Source organism: Trichoplusia ni, chromosome 17 (assembly GCF_003590095.1).
Source record: "Trichoplusia ni isolate ovarian cell line Hi5 chromosome 17, tn1, whole genome shotgun sequence".
NCBI lineage: Eukaryota > Metazoa > Arthropoda > Insecta > Lepidoptera > Noctuidae > Trichoplusia > Trichoplusia ni.
This window is the reverse complement of record NC_039494.1, coordinates 5,580,564-5,600,018: the sequence shown is the minus strand read 5'-3', so window position 1 is coordinate 5,600,018 and position 19,455 is coordinate 5,580,564. Positions and strand designations below refer to the sequence as shown.

At 34.5% G+C, this 19,455-nt stretch overlaps 4 protein-coding genes across 5 annotated transcripts; all 4 read right to left on the bottom strand.

The window, feature by feature from the left end:
* Positions 1–538: 538 nt before the first annotated feature.
* LOC113502599 (peroxidase-like) lies at positions 539–4,139 on the bottom strand. 2 transcript variants are annotated; one of them, XR_003401369.1, is made up of 7 exons: positions 3,854–4,139; positions 3,223–3,411; positions 2,868–3,012; positions 1,994–2,478; positions 1,505–1,703; positions 1,064–1,169; positions 539–842 (listed from the first exon to the last, which is right to left on the bottom strand). XR_003401369.1 is itself a non-coding variant. In XM_026884242.1 (4 exons), the coding sequence occupies exons 1-4, from the start codon at positions 4,056–4,058 to the stop codon at positions 2,250–2,252; spliced, it is 768 nt and encodes a 255-aa protein (XP_026740043.1). In that variant the 5' UTR covers positions 4,059–4,139; the 3' UTR covers positions 1,818–2,249. The 2 variants fall into 2 exon arrangements, 1 of the variants encoding a protein (XP_026740043.1); XM_026884242.1 differs by lacking the exons at positions 539–842; positions 1,064–1,169; positions 1,505–1,703 and having other exon boundaries at positions 1,818–2,478.
* LOC113502700 (peroxidase-like) lies at positions 764–2,080 on the bottom strand. The gene is made up of 4 exons (XM_026884352.1): positions 1,994–2,080; positions 1,505–1,703; positions 1,064–1,169; positions 764–842 (listed from the first exon to the last, which is right to left on the bottom strand). Exons 1-4 carry the CDS (start codon positions 2,078–2,080, stop codon positions 764–766), a joined length of 471 nt encoding a protein of 156 aa, XP_026740153.1.
* LOC113502699 (peroxidase-like) lies at positions 4,083–5,494 on the bottom strand (the record flags this gene model as incomplete). The annotated part of the gene is made up of 3 exons (XM_026884351.1): positions 4,083–4,444; positions 4,761–4,925; positions 5,278–5,494. Coding segments are annotated over 3 exons (678 nt in total), but the record flags the coding sequence as incomplete, so codon positions are not given.
* A 3,373-nt stretch (positions 5,495–8,867) lies between these two features.
* Positions 8,868–14,665, bottom strand: LOC113502452 (peroxidase-like). The gene is made up of 12 exons (XM_026884024.1): positions 14,506–14,665; positions 13,995–14,146; positions 13,229–13,393; positions 12,667–12,854; positions 12,280–12,409; positions 11,356–11,550; positions 10,892–11,036; positions 10,458–10,617; positions 10,078–10,245; positions 9,704–9,902; positions 9,305–9,410; positions 8,868–9,119 (listed from the first exon to the last, which is right to left on the bottom strand). Exons 1-12 carry the CDS (start codon positions 14,640–14,642, stop codon positions 9,059–9,061), a joined length of 1,806 nt encoding a protein of 601 aa, XP_026739825.1. The 5' UTR covers positions 14,643–14,665; the 3' UTR covers positions 8,868–9,058.
* Between the last annotated feature and the right edge of the window lie 4,790 nt (positions 14,666–19,455).

The following is a 19,455-nucleotide window of genomic DNA, read 5'->3' as shown; positions in this document are numbered from 1 at the left end:
ATAATTTGATATAGACTCTAAATATTAGTAATAATTGCTTATTTCTTAAATTTATAGTTTTTCTTTCCATTGTAGAACGGATAGTCATAATAGTTGGAGCAAGCTTGGTGGACATTTCCACAGACACATAATTATCAATAATGGCAAAAAATCACCAGGGACAATGGAATGCGTTAATGTAAGTGAAATATTGATAAAAGAGAAGGAAAATTAAATCCTTAATTTAAAGTATGTATGTATTTCCTCAATTTTGACAGTTAATAAAGTCAGTCGTCTTTTTTATTTTATTGACACTGCATAATTATAATATTTTAATATAAGTCGTCGGAATATTTGCATTTGCGAGCATATTTCACTTCACACTTGAGCAAAGAAAAAAAAGTAGTAAAAAAGTAGCACCATTTCATGGTAGTCTTAAGTCACATTACCAGTCACTTTACTGTCATTACTGTATCACATAACTTCAGAGGTATTTAATAAAACAAGATATTTTTGTGAATTTATTTAAATTTCTTGTATTTTGTTTTAATGTGGCGTGTCGATTAGATAAAATAATTCAAATTTTGGTGCAAAAAACAAATATTGTCAGTATATAATTAATCAAATTGAAGTAAGTTAGTTAGCTTAATAGTCCTGTCCGCTAAATCTGTCAAAATGCAAAATTATATAGGACAAGAAAATAATAAACATGGGTAGGTACATTTCATTAAACTCCGTCGGTCGGACATCGAAAATTTTTCATTTCGTCCCTATAAAAGTATTGTTAGCTGCACATCGGATCTTCCCAAGCAGACAGATCCAGTGCTCCAATGTCCGATGAACTGCATTTCGTTAAAGGATTCCTGAAAACAACGAAAAAATATCAAAACCACGGTTCCACGTAATATTTGCAGATTCTATACTTTAACAGGTGTAGATGTTCAAGGTAGCAATATTTAAATTTAAAAATACTTCAGACAAAGACTACTAAGCAAATAGTAACAAGAAACCAAAATTCATATATACCAAATGTATATTCAGTCACTCAAAATAAATAGTCATTTGTTGTCGAACCAAAACTTACTTGTTTGATATGCTTTGGAAGGCAGCAGGTTGTATTTCCGTCACTTCATCACCCACAGCACACAAGACACCAGCAATGGTCGTCTTGCGTATTGATTGTAATTGTTCTAGAAACATAAAATAAAAAAACATAAATATTGTATAAAGAAAAAGCTTTTTTCTTGTTTTTCTTTTTCTTTGCTGTCAGTTTCGGCCATTTCAAATTGAGTCGAAGCTCTGATTGTCACCTGCCTTCAAGCTGCGACATCAGATCAGCCCCATTTAGGCATGAAAAATTTCAGCTCAATTGGAAACTGGGTATTTGGGTTAAATTTAACTTTTTTTTTGTATTGGTTACAGCTAATGAGACGGGTGTCTCTAAATATTGATATAAGAAGAACTAATTACAACTCAAATACTTTGTCGATCCACAATTGCAGATTAGACTGTGAAAATAACTTACCCAAAGTAAAAGCGTGTGGTCTGGTCGAGCTTTCATACCAGTGCCTGTCTGATATGATTGACCGTTTCAGTTGGTCGGCCAACAGGCAGTATATGGTATGAGGGACCATTCCACCTGCGACGTATTTCTCAACCCATAAGCCGCTCATCAATTCTACGTCCTCCACATCCTTGTATAGCCGCCTGAGGCGGTAAATACGCTGAACAAACGAGCACATTATATAGAAAATTCTCTAAAATTCTTGTAGGTGAAAAGTAAGAGAATTTAAGCCCCTCTATTTGGTCAAGAGGTTAAAAATACCACAGGCTTCTACGACCTAACCGAGTATAGCCATCCCCGGGATTGAGCAGAAGAAGGTGCCCGGGACACTTTTTAGTCGGTGGAATTCCGACATATACCCACCCACGCGTGCACTCAAGGTATATTGAATTCATTGGCGATTCACCCTGTAAGTAAGAAAGAATGGAATAGAATGCATCTATTAAATACCTCAGGACTGATAGCGTCTTCAAGGTCCTCAAATGACTTGTACTTCCTGTCTGTACAAAACTCTCTGTAGTTGACGTAAGGCTGCATGCCCAAGTACCTGCCTTTAGCTATATCTATGGTTGCTACGTCCGATGAGAAGTGCACGCCACCTATTACTCTTTCAGATATCTAGAAATTAAACAAAAATTAAATAGAACACACAAAAGACCTTGTTATTATAAATTTCGGAATGACATGTACTATTCAGGTTGATATTTTAGGTTAGGTTGATACATGAATATTTTATCCTGATTTTGTTCAATCTGTGAGAAACCGTTTTGTTACTCACATCGTTATCTATAATGTGGTCAAAACCACCACCATACTGTCTGAAGCTGCCCTGAGTCATTTTTTCCAAGTTTTCATCGTGCGGCAGGAATCCTGTTCGTAAAGATACGTTTACCATAGGAATAGTGTTCAAATAATATCCGTCGTTATCGTACATCCTGAAAAAAAATTATCTTATTTTGATCTTTGAAGTACCTGTTATAAAAAAGAAAACTAAAAGGCTGATTGTTGCTGAAAAATCTATCTCGAGAAAAAAATATTTTCATTGATGACTGGCATAACTTTGACGAATGACTGATTGTCCCATACATTAATTTATACGTTTCTATCCTTTCTTATCACATACCAGCTAACCTGAGTCCACTTTGGTGGGAGGTCATTTTTGGGTTTCTTTCGGTAAAACATATCCGAAATCCTTTGAGTAGATCCTGTGATGAACTCAAGCTTATGATTTTGACATGCAGAATTCTGGTCCTATACTTTATCCATCAAATAGTCCTATTTCTAGCTATTTCATGGATCTACTTTATAAATAAAAAATACTCACTTAATGTCTGCTTCCTGTATAACATGGAACCATCTTAACGCATAATGATATTCATCAGTCATCTGCGGTAAAACATCTTCATCATACATGTCTCTGAATCCATCAGAATCAGAAATAATTCCATGTTTGATCATGTTTTCTTTACCTGTAAAGAATTATTTATTAATGTAAGTAAAACTATATTCCCAATTAATACTTACTATTTAATACAACGGAAAAACTAAAGCAACAGACAGGACTCGAACCTGCGAGTCCTGGCTCAACACACCAGTCAATTCATCAACCTAGCTACTGTGGTCTCATTCCGTCAGATCAAATCCGCTTTGCTACGGCGTAAATGTGCACATAAACTTACCCAGCAAAATAGGTAATAGTTCATAGAAATAAATTTGCGTAAATACAGCTATGTTGATGTCTCGAGCCGTGTAATACAATCGTTCATCATCCCAGCACGGGTTCAGTTCATGTAATTCATTTGCTATGTAGTTGTGGTGCCTGTAAAACTGAATCGCGATCACAACCGCACCAACAGCTCCATTGACATCTAAAAATATTTCATTACATTTTACATCATTGTAGAAATAACTTTTAACCGACTTCAGAGAAAGGCGGTTCTCAGTTTAACCTGTTTGTATGTACAAATGTTTGTCTGCGATTATCTCGCGTTTGGCTGAAGTAATTTGGATGCGGTTTCAGAAGAGTATTTGTTACATTCTGAAGAAGGTTTTAGTGCTTTAACTGACTCAAAAAAGGGAGGATCTGAGTTTGATCTGTAAGTATGTAAGAAGGTTTTTAAACACTCAACTGGCATATTAGTCGGCATGATTTTGACACACAAAGACAATTATTATAACGTAATCAAATTGTAACCACAGATAATTTATTATTGGGAGTTTCTTAATTTTATAACCTAACCTAACCACCCAACATATAATTCTTAAGGCATTAAAAATTCCCATTTTGAATAAAATATGAAGTTAACTCACTAGCACGGTTGCACCGCCATTCTCTCGGACGTTCGTTCAAAAGACAAGTTCCAATACCCATATCCGGTGTCATAGAAGGAGGAAATAATTTTCCATTATCTTCTTCTATTATAATTTGTCCTTTCTCGTAAACTCTTAGATCTTCAGTTTCAGGTGATAACTTATAAATATGCGATAGGTCAAACACGGGAGTGGCGACTGGCATCTAATAACAAATGGATAAATTATAACACCTCTTCCCTTTTTTCTTGAGGATCGTGACATCATGATCTTGATCATGGTTCCTGCCAGGTACCTACATTATTCCCAAAAATGGGTAAACTATGTGAAGGTGAACCAGTTCAGGATTTTTATTTGCCTTTTCTCTACGACTATGAAATGAAGTTAAAAGGTTGCTACGCACTCGTACAAATGTGGTACCATTTTCCAGGCACCCGTGGGTCTGGTAAGACATCGGCCTGGTAAGGTTCATACAGCTGACTCCCGAGTATCTGTGCACGGGGTCATCCACTGGAATCCTTTGCGGTGTACACATGTAGTCATTCTGGCCTTCCGGTTCGCAACAGTGCAGTATGTGTATTATATAATTGTCTGAAATCAAGGAGTTGGCTTTATAGAGTTCCGGTCAAAACAGAAAAGCGTCTGTTAATAGGCTGTATCTAATGAAGCATCATAGCTAGGTAGTTGTAGTTTTCACAGATGATGTATTCTGCTGCTTCTAAAACAGCAAATAATAAACATTAAGTTACAGCAAGGAGTGGCATTTATAATCTTCAGTTTTCTTTCCAACTTCGAATTTCTTTAGCTTATAATGTGACTAACGCACGGGGTCTCGTGTCTAATCCTGACCACTTTTATTCAAATACTGGTTTTCTAATCGGTATTGAAACAAAAGTAAAATACTTACAAAAGTCATCGAGTGAGTTTATATCATGGGTAGCAGATAGCAAGAAGTATGAAAGGAGTTGCGTGGTCGTCAGATCAGACGCTTTGCCTTCAGAAAGGAGCTCGCAACGAATCCTTCTTGCGACTGGGAACGGCGCCCCACTCACAGTATCCGCAGGCTCGTAATCTAAGAATACAATTTAATAAATATACACCACTGTCAAAATGAAAATGATCCCCCTTTCGAAATAGCAAATATATGTACCGATTTTTATTATTTTCTTTTTGCCAGGCGTTTTTACTTATTTCCTTTAGCAGCCAAGATACGTAGCGTGAACGAATCTACGAATGCTCGTTTATTGTTTGGGTATCTCGTGCATGTCACTTGAATGTATGCAATACCTTTATTTGCAAAATGATTAAATAAATAACTACGGCAGTACTTATTTCTTTAGATACATATGACAGTGATCGAGCAAATATTTTCGTTGCTGTCAAAATGAAAATCAGAAGTGCTTGGAAGTAAAACAGATACATACTCGGGTTTAGTATTGGAGGTAGAAGCCTTGTTGTTGGAGTACGATGAGTACCGACACTGGGGTATTCAAGGTTGTTACATGACCCATCAAGACGCTTCCATTCTTCTGGGTCACAAGGCTTTATATTTACCGTACAAATCCTATAAGAGAAAGAAAAACATTTAAATGCAACGTAGACAAATTTATTGTAAAGGGTGAAGAAAAAAGGGAAAAAGAATCATAATCGTGTCATTTTGTAAAAACATATTAAATTGATTGTGGACCTTAGGTTAGATTGAGTTTTCAAAAATATACGATAAAATACAGAATTGACTTTTATTATTGGTGATATATCGAGAGAAAGCCTTTCCCTGGTAAAAATATGAAATATTATGTTATTATTGAAATAATGAATGAAAACGCAAGGATTGCGATAATTGGTCCCAGAAAACGGTAAATGAGACGCGTGTGTTTCTTTCCTTAGTCCAATTTCTTGCATAAAATTATGAAGATTTATAATTTTAAATTAATGTATTAAACTCACTCCAGATTATCTCTTTCTTGATAAAGCCTCAACTGAGATTGTGTTGCAGGTTTACCAGTTATACCGTCATAAATAACAGCATGCAGACCACACACAAGAGAAAAAAAATAAAAAAATGTCAACATTGTAACCGACTTTCAACTTACGAGTAAATTAGAATTAGAGGAAAACTGTTTATATGTAACATACATGTACCTTGAATTTGAAAGGAAAAAACAGGTTTTTTTCAAAGTGGCCCAAATTGAAGTAGATAATTAAACATCATTCGCACTATGTTAATTCATAATCTATTTTTCACTTACTATGTACTTACGTCATGAGTTATTGTGCGAAAGCAATTAACCTTTTTTTAATGTGCGTAAATTAAGTAGGTATTATAATAAAGGAGGAGTTTCATTTCCCTGAAAAATTTCAACAATTTTTGTTTAAAATTATCTCACTTCATTAAAGTAACGTTTCGAATCTCTTCTAGTCGACCTATTTTTATTAATTAATTTTATCGTTACTTCGACGTTTTATTTTTACACAAAACAGAATCATACTTAGCTAAAATAACACTTATTTGGAGTATCAGGTAGATAATATTTATTGGTCTACAGCCTCCAAACATACCTAAAGATAAATAGTAGGTATATAGTATATAGGGTTTTGTTTTTACCCTTACTCCTTAATTAAAACGTGTCGGTCAATAGTATTCAGTATTAGTGATAGGTTCCCATAATTTATACTATCTATTTAAACAATAATTTATAGCATGATAACGTCAAGAACTAGTTCAAATTAACTAGTTTAGGGAAATAATATACGACAGAGTTCTTGAATTTTTATGGAGATCATTAATTAGTATTTAGAATTGAATATAGCATAGTATAGTTAAAACGCGTGTGCGTTTAGTTTCAGTGGATCCAAATTATTATTGAAAATACTTTGCTCAAAATATAAAGCGATCCTCAAAATGCTCTGTCAAAATTCAGACTCTGTCTTTTCTGCTAGTCTTTTCCTTTCATAAACTCAGTTTTATAAACGTCTTTAAATTATACATTATTTTATCTTCATATATGTACATTTACTGTACGTGTCTATGTCAATAAACTTCGTCTAAACGGCAAAACCGATTCGAATGATTTATTTTAAACAACGGTTTGCTTAGATTCACTGATCAGCCCTTAACCTTAAGAACGAAGTTCGCTGAATAGCCGAACTCTTGATGTACGACAACAAAAATATAATGTTTGTAGAATAGAAGATTAATAATATTAAATGATGTAATGGTTTACTCACGCGTATTTATCGGGGTAGCCCTTTTTGATAATGAATCATTCTCACGACAGTTACTATCAAGATTAATAGAAGATATATTAAAAAAGTAAGGAAGCACAGTCATCAATTCAAAAAACGAGGACCGGTTGGTTGTTTCATATCGTTTCGATATTCAATATTCTTTTAAATTTCTAATCTTCTAGTACCAAACTGTTACGTTACCTCTTCACACGAGGCGACCGGGGGATTATCGGTAGATCTGTGCACAGTTTCATGATCTGTGATCTATATAAGCGCCATGATCTGTACCCTCACTTTAATACTTAGAAGCCTGCTAGAAGCAGGACTTAACTAAAGGCATTTGTGCAATTGTTGGATTCGATTTTTTGTGGCCATGTATTTTAGTGCATAATTAATTTGTCATAGGCACTACGATACAACGCGTGTGTTTGTGCCTTTATTCTGCTTAGTGGGTGAATTTCAACAGGTCCAAAAAAATCTTCATTTCCGTGGATTTTTTATTCTTCAACTTTAGAACAATAAAAAATAGTGTTTTCTCAAGTTTTCGATCAGATATGCAGTTTTGCTTAATATCTAGCAGATAGCTTAAAAAACTAACGAGATATACAAGATTGAAAATTCCGTGCCACGGCGATGAAACATGCATGCACGGCAATGAAACAGGTGTCCATGGCAATGAAATGTTATTATAGTGTACAAGAATATTTAAATGATAAAGTTAATCATTGAAACAAAAATAAATACTATTAATTTATACGCAATAATAATAGAATATAATGTGTAAAAATCCAGTCACACATGATATTATTTTTATAATATAACTATAAATAGATACATTCCTGTCTAGTGGCGAAACAAACATAAGTCACGGAAATGAAACACGTGGCCACGGCAATGAAAGGAAACTGTTTTACAAGGCACGGCGATGATATTTTTTTCATTCCCGTGTATTTTTTTTCATTGCCATAGCAAATTTTGTCCACGGAAACCACGGAAATGAGAGCACGGCGATGAAAATCAAGGGGTATAATTCAATTTACTAAAAAACTGGTAATAATTCACAGTAATGAACACTTTACAAATAAGCTAAATATAAATGGCATTGTATTGAATGCTCAATCGAGATTAAAAACTTATTGAAATAGAAGTTAGACCTATCCACGGCGATGAAAGAAAAAATGTCCAGTACCAAAAAAATTGAATACTTTTAATTATAGCTCGAAAACGCAGGCACGTACACACGTCGTTCCTTGTCTAGCCTTTCGACGTTACTTATATGCAATGTTTAACGCAAAACGGGAGCGACGCAAAACGTTAGAATATGCAATATTCTCAAATATGTTTAGGACATGGCGATGAAAGGTAGTTCTGGGACAAATGGTTTTTTATTAACCATACGTTGTATTGTGTAAATATTTGAATAAATGTATTCCGAGTCAATACTCTAACTATTCACGAACCAAATAAAACTAAGTTTTAATATAAATAACGTTACTTTTTTGATCAATGATGACTTTAATACATCAAGGTGAGTCGTGGACAAACACGGCGATGAAAGATTATGTGGTTTAACTTTTTTTTTTTTGGAAAACCTATTAATTATATTAATAAAATATTTAGTGCTACAGATAGATTTTTATGTCATCTACCTAAAAAAAATGTTAGAACATTATAACAATGCTTTTTAGTACCGATTTCATCGATGCCACGCAATTTTTGGGTCCGGGAAATTCACCCTAGTAATAATTTTGCATAGAAAATGAAATTAGGGTAATAAAACGTCATAAAAACAAATAAAATACTCAGTCATATATTTCCATTATTGTATCAATAGGAGGTAATGTTATGTCTAATACGGTGTATAACATTCTTTGTTCCGTCCTGGAATCTGAACAAAATTTTCTATTTATCACTGATCTTCTTATCATAGGTTTATTGTGGCTAGGTTGTGTTATAATTGTAGAATTTGTATAAGTTTTAAGCTTTCCATTTAGTGAAGTCGATTGCAGGGATGTCTTTGCAACTGACCATCGGGTTGCTGAAAAAATTATAATCGTGTTATTATATTTACTACTGATGCTAATAGAAAGAAGCAAAATTGCCAGTCTTTAAATCGATGAAACATAAATCGAACTCTAGTTTAAACAGGTTATATGCATTTTTATATTTTTAAAGAGAGACTTCGTTTACACTCGCTTAATTAAGGTTCAAAATAATACATACTCGATTGACGGCAACTCGAAGGCACGACCCTGTATCACAGTCACGGCATCTCCGATGTCACACAACATACGTGCTACTTTAGCTTTCCTGATTTCAGCCAGTTGTGCTATAAACAAAAACATATTATAATTAGTTAAATTCTTGACAATGGTATCTGTACTAGAATCCTCTGATCTGGAAGAATTAAGCACATCTACGAGTAATTCATATGATCTAGTTTTTTTTCATCATGTCGGGTTAGACTAGTTATATCGGATTTTTCAAAAAAACATGTATATGGGATTAGAAAGAAAATTTAAATATGATGACACATCTTATATTGCTTAGATCTTTTTTCCGTTTTATGTCTTTGATAAAACGATTGATAACTAATGGAAGAACTACTTTTGTTCTACTTACCAGCATTGAAAGCATTGGGTCTGTTTTGTCTCTCATACCAATGGCGGTCAGAGTGGATGGAATGTTTCAGCTGATCGCCGACAAGGCAAGCGAATGTAGGAGGCACATGAGTGCCGGCTGCCTGCTTCTCAACCCACAGACCAGCCAAGAGTTCAATGTCCGCGACATCCTCGTATAATGCTTTCAGTTGAGTAATTCTCTGAAAAATAAAATTATTATGTTATTTAGACACTTTTGCTTGTATGACATAAACAGTTTAGTCCTTTGGATACATTTTTTCTCACCGCATTGATTTATATCTGTACCAATGTTATTTTTACTGAAATGTTTATTAAGTTCGCCCTATATATAATTATTAGGTACTTATATCTTACCACTGTATCAACGATGCCAATTAAATCATCAAATGTGGTAATCTTTTGTTTGAAGCAATGTTCTCTGTAGTGAATATAACTTTGGAAGCCGAAGTAACGATTCTTGGCTAAATCATTGGTCATGATGTCATTTGACTGCTGCAGTCTTCCAAGGCCTCTTTCTACGATCTGGAATTAAAGCAAAAATAATAAACAGGACTCCTATATATATTGCTATTTCAGTAAAAAGAGGATTAACAAAAAAAAATCCAAGTCCTGGATACATCTTAAATTCTCTTTTCGAAAGAAATTCATGAAAATCTTCGGCCGAACTATAATATTTCGCATAGAAGAAGGCTTATGAATATTCCGGTGTTAACTTATTTTCATAAGAAACTTACATCGGGATCGACGATGTAGTCTTTGGAGTTCGCAGTTGGTTGTCTGAAGCATCCTTGAGTGACGTAGTCCATGTTATCGCCTTCTTTCAGGAAATCAGTGTTTGAAGTGAGGTCCACGACAGGGAACGTTGAGTGTAAAGTTCCATTGGTGTAGTACATTCTGTAATTTGAAACAATAAATGTTAATAGTTGGCGATATCGGCTTCATTTAGCTTTTTCATATGGATCGCTCAATCGCTTTAATGCAAAACAACAATAAGTAGGAAATTTTATAAAAAAAATCCTGCTGTAGATAACATTTGGAGGATTTTTTTTACGTGGTAAAATACTAATTCTGCAGAAGTAAGTAATGTTACAAAAATGTTCGTTTTTGCCTTCATGTCTAATTCCACCGAAGATAATTATATTGGGTAAAGTGAAGAGAATTGACAAACCTGAGGTCTCCGTCTTGTAGAGTATGCAACCATCTCAATACAACTGGATACTCCAATGATATTTGTGGTTTCAAGGTTTCTTTGTAAGTTTCTCTGAATCCGGCGCCGGTTTGAATGATACCCCTCTTTACCATGTAGTCATGACCTGGGAATCAAAAAACAGTGTACAAGGTACATAGTATATACGAAGATTAATAGCAAAATTAAAGTTCTCATAGATTTAATGATATTTTTTTACAATTTTTTTGTTGAAATTAAATAATTTTCTTATTTGGCTAGTCTTTATATTATCTGGATAAGATTAATAATCTTTGCCAGCTCGAATAGTCGAATAGTGATTTATAGCACGCTTAATACTTTAATCATCACATTTGACAAACATTGGAATATATGTGCAAACCCTGGTGAAACACTGTTATAATGCCTTAAATATGATTTAAAAGAGGAGATAGATCTTAACTTACCCATGAATAGCGGTAAAAGCTCGTAATGTAACAATTGGTTTCCGTAGGCGATGTTAATTTCCCGGGCGGTTGCGAATAATTGCTCATCGGTCCATGTTGGGTTGACGGCGGCCAGCTGAGTGGCAATGAAGTTGTGGTGCCTCCAGAAGAAGATGATACCGAAGAAGTTGATGCCGAGGAGAAGACCGATGCTGGCTGGAAATCAGAACAACAATTACGTTGCGACTTACTGGTACAAAGTGTTTCAATTGTTTTTACACAAACAAGAAAGTATTGTGAACAATTTCAAATAAATTCAACTAAACTAATATTAACATTTTTAAAACTATATCAATATAAAAAGAAAAATATACATTATTTACAAAGCATCAAAAAAGACATCCTCATCTCTGATAAAGTCAGGAAACGTGCCCAGAAGGCTGGCTGCATTGCCACGTTGTATGGCAATGCTAATTCTTCGGGCAAAATATAGACTAGCATTCTGATAACGTGTAGAGTCGACCAAACGCTTTGCGAGTTCCTTATAAAGAACTCGTGCACCTGGTCCCCATGTCCCGAACGTTTCGACCCCAAACGGCTCAAAAATTTATAATTACCACAATCGGGTTGTTTTTACATTTCCACGGCATTACATGCTTTTCATCAACAAAATAACATCTTTAAAGGTATATAAAAAAAAAAATGATGAGTCATGAAATTACATAAATGAAAATCTTTCATTTTACAAATAGGATAGACATCATCACTTTTACATGTAATTTTTAAGTTAGCTGGAATCGATATTTCCTAGTTGGCAACTCAGGAATGACCCCTGAGTTTATTTCGACGTTTCGCCTCTTTTTTTCATATTTTTTTGTGACACGAAATAAAGTTTAAATTTTCATTAAGCTCCTATGTATTTCGAAATTTGAATTAAATACTTACATGTGTCTGGGAATGACCTGTTGTTGACCTCAACAGTTTTCAGCTTTCCTCCAGAGAAGGTACGTCTGGCTGGTTCAGCCACGTTTCCGTACACAGGGGACAAATCGTGAGTTGGGGTTGCATCTACGATCTGCAACATGTTTAATGGGTTCTTGAGTGAATCTAGTTCATTTTGCTAGTGTTTAGATGTATTATTTAAATGTATTTCATCTTATATAATTAAAGGCATTACTTAATGTGACCAAATGTATATTTTCTATTGACTAAGTTGCTCGAAATACATTTTTTCTACGATATTTTTTTTCATAGTTTTTATACTACTTGAAAACTTTTATTAGCTCATATGAGGTAATTAAAAAGTCAAACCTGTCACAAATCAATGCTTACTCTCAAAGGTGTAGTGGTAGGAGGAAGACATCCAGAAGTTTGGAAGGTCAGAGGTCTGGTCATGTTCAAGCACCGAATACCAGAGAAGCGGTGCACGTAGTCAGTCTCGGGAACTAAGTTAGGCGCGCAAGCGGTGTCGGCCGCACCTTCCGGCTTACAACAGTATGTCCTCCAAGACACATAGTTAGCTATAATTAAAAAAAAGGTTTGTAAAATGTTTACTGCTGTATTCTTAAAACTCTAGCACCAATAATACAAATGACGAGTATATTGTCAGTGTCCTCGAGGTCATCTTATAAAACTTAAATAATTCAATATTAAGTGTACGCCAATTCAATATTGAAACTTTTAACAATTAATATTGAAAAAACGACACCCTCATTAAGGAATTTCATCTTGTTGGGAGGGTTCCAGAAACATTTAAGTCACATCCACAAAGACATCCAGTCTCAGGACAAGAATACGTTCATTACACAAATGCTTTTCTTACGCGGGGATCGAACTCAAGACACGTTGCGCTTCTTGGATCTGGATTGTTACATTGTATATAAACAGTACTTACTTGTATCACGAGTGTTGGTGATATCAGTAGCAAAGAAGACCAAGAAGTGAGTGGTGCCGCTGGCCAGGACTTCATCATCTACACGACCTTCAGCAAAGAAGGAGGTTCGGACCTTACGAGCCAATTGAGGTTCCTTGCCAGATTTAGTCCTCTGTGGGTCAAAGACTGTGGAAGACAATGGTTTATGTTACTCAATGATATATTATAACATGTTAAAATGTTTGAACCTAGGGAAATAAAAGAGCTATCTACTAGGTACGCAATCAAGATGATTTTGTTCAAGTCCAGTATTCGTAACGAGAATTATTTATTTAATGTATGAATGGATGTTTCGGTGGTTTTCGTTGGTTTCATTGTAGATCCTGGCTTACAGGAGTTGCAATGACGGGCATGTGTGGCGGGCTTTTCCCCTCCAATAGACTTTCAGATGCAGTTTTGATTTTGAGTTTCCAGCGCAGCCATGTGTGACTTTTTATGAGTTATACCTAAATGTGTACTTTCTTAAGTCATTCTAAGAAAACACTGGTAAATGGTAAAGGGAAACTTCTCAAGGTTACTTGTATTTTAAATATCAGGTTCTGAAATGGCTAACCCTTAATGAGCTACCGTGGTGATCAATGCTTAAACTTTCCTTATAGGTATAGGACGAGCCTTGTGCTAAAGAAACGTATATATGGTCTTGTACATTATTATAAGTGGAAAGGACGACCCAAAGAATAACTAGTTTGTAACAAGATGATAATAATAAATAATGTATTTAAGTTACCTGTGCTGCTGGGTTTGTAGTATGTGGCTGGCAAGATTCTGTAGTATGGAGTGCGTGTGGCTCCATAGGATGGGAAGTTCAAATTGTTGCATGTTCCATCAATACGTCTGGGCTCGTTAGGGTCACACGGCGCGATCAGGTTGGTACAGTTTCTGAAGTACAAATCGTAAATGTTTAACTTAAATCAAGCAGATAAATGATGTAAGTGCCATCATTAGTCTATATGTTTACTCCCAAATTTCGTTACTGTTATTTGTAAATGGTTCGTCGATCCAAAGCTTTCAGCTCATTGTAAAGAAGATATAAAGTTTCGCCAAAAATGAGGACTTATTTGGCACTTGTATTGGACAAAAAAATACAAGTATAACATTTCAATTAGTTTTACCAAGGGACTAATTTCAAGGACCCAGTAAATTTATTAGAAGTAAAATAAACAGACGCTCCCGGCTACATTATAATAAAACATCTAGATTAGTAAGAGGCTAAGTTTAAGAAGAAAAAATAAACTTACGCCAAGGTACCGTTGGAGGTGTACTGGTCGACATCAGCTTGGGTTAGTTTCAGTCCATAGTATGAGCTGTAGTAAGTGGACTGTGCCAGGACACTACAGGCTGACGCCAAGACCAACAAGAATACTACCCTTTCCATCTTTCTGCTGAAGTGGGAATGGCGAAGCACTCAACACACCTACCGAGCACATATTTATATCAAACTACTATTTACCCTGTCTGTGTTTTACTTGGTGAAAATTTTATATTTGTATTGAGTTTTATTTCCTTGATTGGTTCTGTATATTATTTGACCTTTTAACGAATTATAAGAAAAACTTGATTCGGGAAATCGCATTTTCTTATTTAATTTCTGGTTCCTTGAATGGTGTCTATGTTTTAATTAATTAATAAAAAATAAAAAGGGTTAAAAATATAACAGAAAAAGAAGTGGCAAATAGAAAAAAAATCGGTTATTTAGTATTAGTACGTTCGTAACTTCTTTTTTGTAATATATCATTACTGTAACGCTCCTAATAATCAAAGCGTAATAATATATATTTGTTTTGCATTACCATGTGTAAAAAGGCAGATGCCATAGTTCTCCGAATTATTTAAGGAAGTGGTCCACATAACATGTCTCATTTTATAATAGCCTAATTATTTTTACATACATACTTGCAATAGTTTTGCATCTACTTTGGATTCTTCATGTCTGTTCTCCCATAGAGCGGAGGTGAATGATCCCTAGTAGATGCCCTATCACATTGTAGATTAAAGTTCTCAAGAAGGCTTCTGCACGTTGGACCTGTGTCCCCGTTCACGCCTTTAAAAAGGACCGGGTCTCTTCTCTTGAAGTTAACCCGTGAATGAAAAGATATACAATATCACCTTTATCAATAAATGACCTATGGAACACGGAAATACTTTTTCGAATCAAAATAATAGTTTCTGAGACCAGCGCGTTCAAAAAAGCAAAGTCCTAAGCTTTAAAAAACTAAAAAAATATAAGCATAAATTGAAAAAGAAAACCCTAAAAAGAAATCATTTTTAATACCTAATACATTGAAGGTCATGGTATATTGACTTATTTTTTTTGCTTCAAAATTACCATAAATATTCATTTGTTCAAATAATTGTTAATTATTTAATTACGAGTTTGCAACTGGGGCCGAGAGAGGTAAACTAACCGAGCACATCAGATCAATACGAACGGTTTACCTATCAAGTCACTATTAATATAATATTCGTAACTTAAATAAATTAGTCAGGATTTTCTATTCTACGTCATATGCTTTTGCATATATTATGATGCCCTACATCTTTGATCCACTTGCATACAATTTATGGCATTTAATTTGTACCGCTGACGATGACCACTCATCTATATAATATAGGAACCATTCATCTTCTATCATTAGGAATAGAATACTTCTCTCATGACACGTTAAAGAATCATCCTGCTTCCGTTCTATGGCATTTGCTGTTTTGAAGAATTACACCCTTTTCGATGCTTAGTACATAATTACATGCATTCAACTTTGTTCTCCAGTATTGTCCTTATTCATCTCATCTCTATACCTATACCCACATGTCTGCTCACAAAGATTAATTGGCATCATTGTTTTATTAATTAAACACACGTTTCTGATCACGTGTCCGTGTCGCAACGTGAGTATTTTGAAACAGATATTTAAATTGGTTTAAAACCAACAACTTTTATTCTCAGGGCAATGTAAACATGATTATTTTGTTATTTTGTTGAGGTAGTTGCACAATACTCAATACCTTATTTGCTAATAATTGTATTGACTGATAAAATAAATGTTTATTTGCAGTTAAGTTAGAATTGATTTTGCAAGAAAAAATAATCTAACTTCGTTCAATTACAATTCAGACGTCAATCCGTCAGAATTTTAGGACCGTAGTAACCGTCATGTTAATATTGTTTGTTTAGTATAGCAGCAACACAATACATTATTAGTAAAAATGTCGGACAGAAGAATAGATAGCAGAGCCTTAGCAATTGGGCGCCTTTTTATTTACTTTTTTCTCTTCTTTTGAGTATGCAAATTGATTATTAAAAATATAAATAAGTACCCTTAATTAAATAAGTGCTTAAGATTACGAACCACTTAGTTTGAACATGAAAATATAATCAACGGCTTTGGGACCGGCTTATATTCCATAATCTGAGAAACCGGAGACTATTGTTTACGAGTTGGACGAAGCAAAAATAAACAAAACGTTATTCAATCTACCCTCCTACTGTAAGCAATCACTTGATGGTTGGGAAGACGCAGGACTTGTGGGCCACTACTACTGCGTGCTTGGCCGAACTGTTTTATGGGTCCGAGACGCTTATAGAACACTGTCAAAAACTTTTGCCTTTGTAATGAGATGAAACGGGATCGTGCTCTACAAGCCCTAGTGCATCGTTTCTCTTTTCTTTTGCCTAGCTAGACGATGGTAGGCCTTTTTCACTTTGAAATATTTTGGAGTAAAGGAGTGTTTATATTGTTAAACAGGTAATATAGAAAGAAAATATAAAAATAATTATATTTGTAACCCTGAGTTACAGGTTAAAATATTCAAGAACTCTACAAAATGCAATCGATTTTACTAAATCCAAAGTGATGCTCGTACTGTTATCGGTTTGAATCGCTTATTTTGTAGCCTCCAACTCCCCTAACACTCCACCACATGACGTGACAGGCGGCCGCGACTGACATATCCGAAATCGCTGCGACATTCTTCCTAAACGTCTTCTCAAACAATGCAATGAGGGTCCACTGACTTACCACGATACACTAACTATTTAAAAACACCCTCAGGTTATAATAATAGAGCAGAATTTTGCCTGAACCAAACGCATTCACAAATTGGTTTATTGACCAATTATACTATTTGACGTAATAGATTTTATTTTGATAGACATAAGAGTGAATTTACTTTGTTGCTGTCTGGTATTAAAGTTGTGTAGGTATCGGGGGTGTGACGTAGACTATTTGGAAAGTTTTAAGTTTGCTATGAGGTGATGGATTTGATTTTAAATGTTTGTTGTTGGAGTACTGTAGGGGAGAAAGATTTTCTCCATTTATCCGCAGGTAGATAGACAGCTATAGTGTGACAGTTGGAATTTATTCAATTTTAAATTATATTTAGAAGAAAATTAAAACATTGCATTGAAAACTCGACAGTGTGTCGAGAATTTAAGGAGAAGAGATATTATTGGAAAATTGTAATAAAATAGCAGACTAAACAAAATGTTTTAGTACCTAAGATTTTTTTTCCAGTTTTATTATATTTGCATAGACGAAAAGCCTGCAACACTAACTTGGAACACTTAAAGTATTTTGTTGGCATTATTCTAACAAAAAATAAAGCAACAACCTAAATAATATCATTGCATATTAATTCAAGACACTAGAAAATACCTGCTGAACTGCAAAGTTCATTAGGTATTGGCGAGCTCTTAAATCGCACCAAATGCATACAAATACAGTGTTTACTGTCTGCCCTGATGGATGGCGTGAACTTTTTGTGTATTTTGCTGAGAGGGTAGGGTTGCTACATATGGCACTGATACTTTCAATATTAAGTACTTTGGTCCTAATAACTACGCTGTATTGTTGTACCTACGTTAATATTTTAGTTAATCGATTAGTTACTATAATTTTTGGTCTCTTGATTCTCTTTTTTGACGTGTGATTTTATATCAATAGATTGTTTTATTAAATACCTATTTGCGGCATTAAACATAAGTGTAAGAAATTAAAAAAAAATGTGTGATTTTTACAAAACTCTCTTTATTACTTGACTTGATTTATTTTATAAAATCTTGGATATTGAAGTCTTTTTTTTTGAGCTAAGTGAAAATTTCGAAGCCTTATGACGGTGGATTTCAGACGTCTTTACGTTTTTCCCAAAATTACAGACATTTGATTTATTATCTACATAGAATATTTGTTTTTCCTTTCCAGGCTTTAAGTCTGCATCATTAACACAATGTATTTAAGTCACAAACTACATAATTGACACAGCCGGCATCGGTCCCGATCGAGCCTCCTCACTCAAACACTGACTCAGTCAATTTGAAGACCGCAAATTGCTGCCCCTTGCTAATTAACGTTTGCCGTGCACCATTTCGTAAATGGCTATGAAGAGAGCGATCTGTTTTGTCAATATTTGATTGATCCTATCGGCTACTTTGAATTCGAAATCGGAGCAGATTGAGAGTTAGATTTCAAATTTAGAAACAAAAGTTCTTTATTTAAAACAAGCTACTTTGTTTTGAATGATGCTGCAGTCTATACAAAACATCATTAAATAGAATTGTATCTATCTATGTTTGTGTCGCCATATTTTAGTATGTAAGTTTAACCTCAGGACATTTCTAAATTTGAACACAGCTAATTCCAGAACAGTCTTATATTAATAAGGCAAACTTACACGCATATTAAATTATCATAAAAAGGTAATGAGAAAATTTTAAAGAATTATAAGTAACAAACAAGAAACTGTTCTAAAGTATTATTATACTTCAACGTAGGTAAACTTAGACCGGAGCACTTCAAAACACAGCTTTCTAATGAATTCTTAAGGATTGTTCAAATTGCATATTTAGGGGCCCGATACACCGCAGTGCAACAATAATTGATAGTTACCAGTCAGGACATTTCTACACACGCTGTTATTTAGCACCGACATGTTGACTGTAATGACAGCTCCCGACCTGTGTTTATTTACATAAAATTGACACCGCCACTGGTGTGAAAAGTACGGCTATTGAGGATTTACTTCGGTGTGTTATTACCCATTTGATTGACTAGTAAATGAGGCCCGTTCGTTGTACAGTTAGAGGTAATTTCGTTAGTTCTGTATTTGTAACGGAACTTTCTCTATGCTGTGTCAGAATTATGGATATTATCACACTTTAATTCTGTGTAGATTTATTACAATGCAAGCTAAGT

Coding starts and splice junctions, on each gene's coding strand:
- LOC113502700 (XM_026884352.1), bottom strand. CDS start 2,080: ATGCAGCCTTACGTCAACTACAGAGAGTTTTGTACAGACAGGAAGTAC. Junction 1,170..1,504: donor ACCACACGCTTTTACTTTGG/GTAAGTTATTTT, acceptor TTATGTTTCTAG/AACAATTACAATCAATACGC. Junction 843..1,063: donor TTCCAAAGCATATCAAACAA/GTAAGTTTTGGT, acceptor CGTTGTTTTCAG/GAATCCTTTAACGAAATGCA.
- LOC113502599 (XM_026884242.1), bottom strand. CDS start 4,058: ATGCCAGTCGCCACTCCCGTGTTTGACCTATCGCATATTTATAAGTTA. Junction 3,412..3,853: donor ATGGCGGTGCAACCGTGCTA/GTGAGTTAACTT, acceptor AAATATTTTTAG/ATGTCAATGGAGCTGTTGGT. Junction 2,479..2,867: donor ATACAGGAAGCAGACATTAA/GTGAGTATTTTT, acceptor ATTTTTTTTCAG/GATGTACGATAACGACGGAT.
- LOC113502452 (XM_026884024.1), bottom strand. CDS start 14,642: ATGGAAAGGGTAGTATTCTTGTTGGTCTTGGCGTCAGCCTGTAGTGTC. Junction 11,551..12,279: donor CAGGTCATTCCCAGACACAT/GTAAGTATTTAA, acceptor TCTGATTTCCAG/CCAGCATCGGTCTTCTCCTC. Junction 9,903..10,077: donor TTGGCATCGTTGATACAGTG/GTAAGATATAAG, acceptor TTTATTTTTCAG/AGAATTACTCAACTGAAAGC.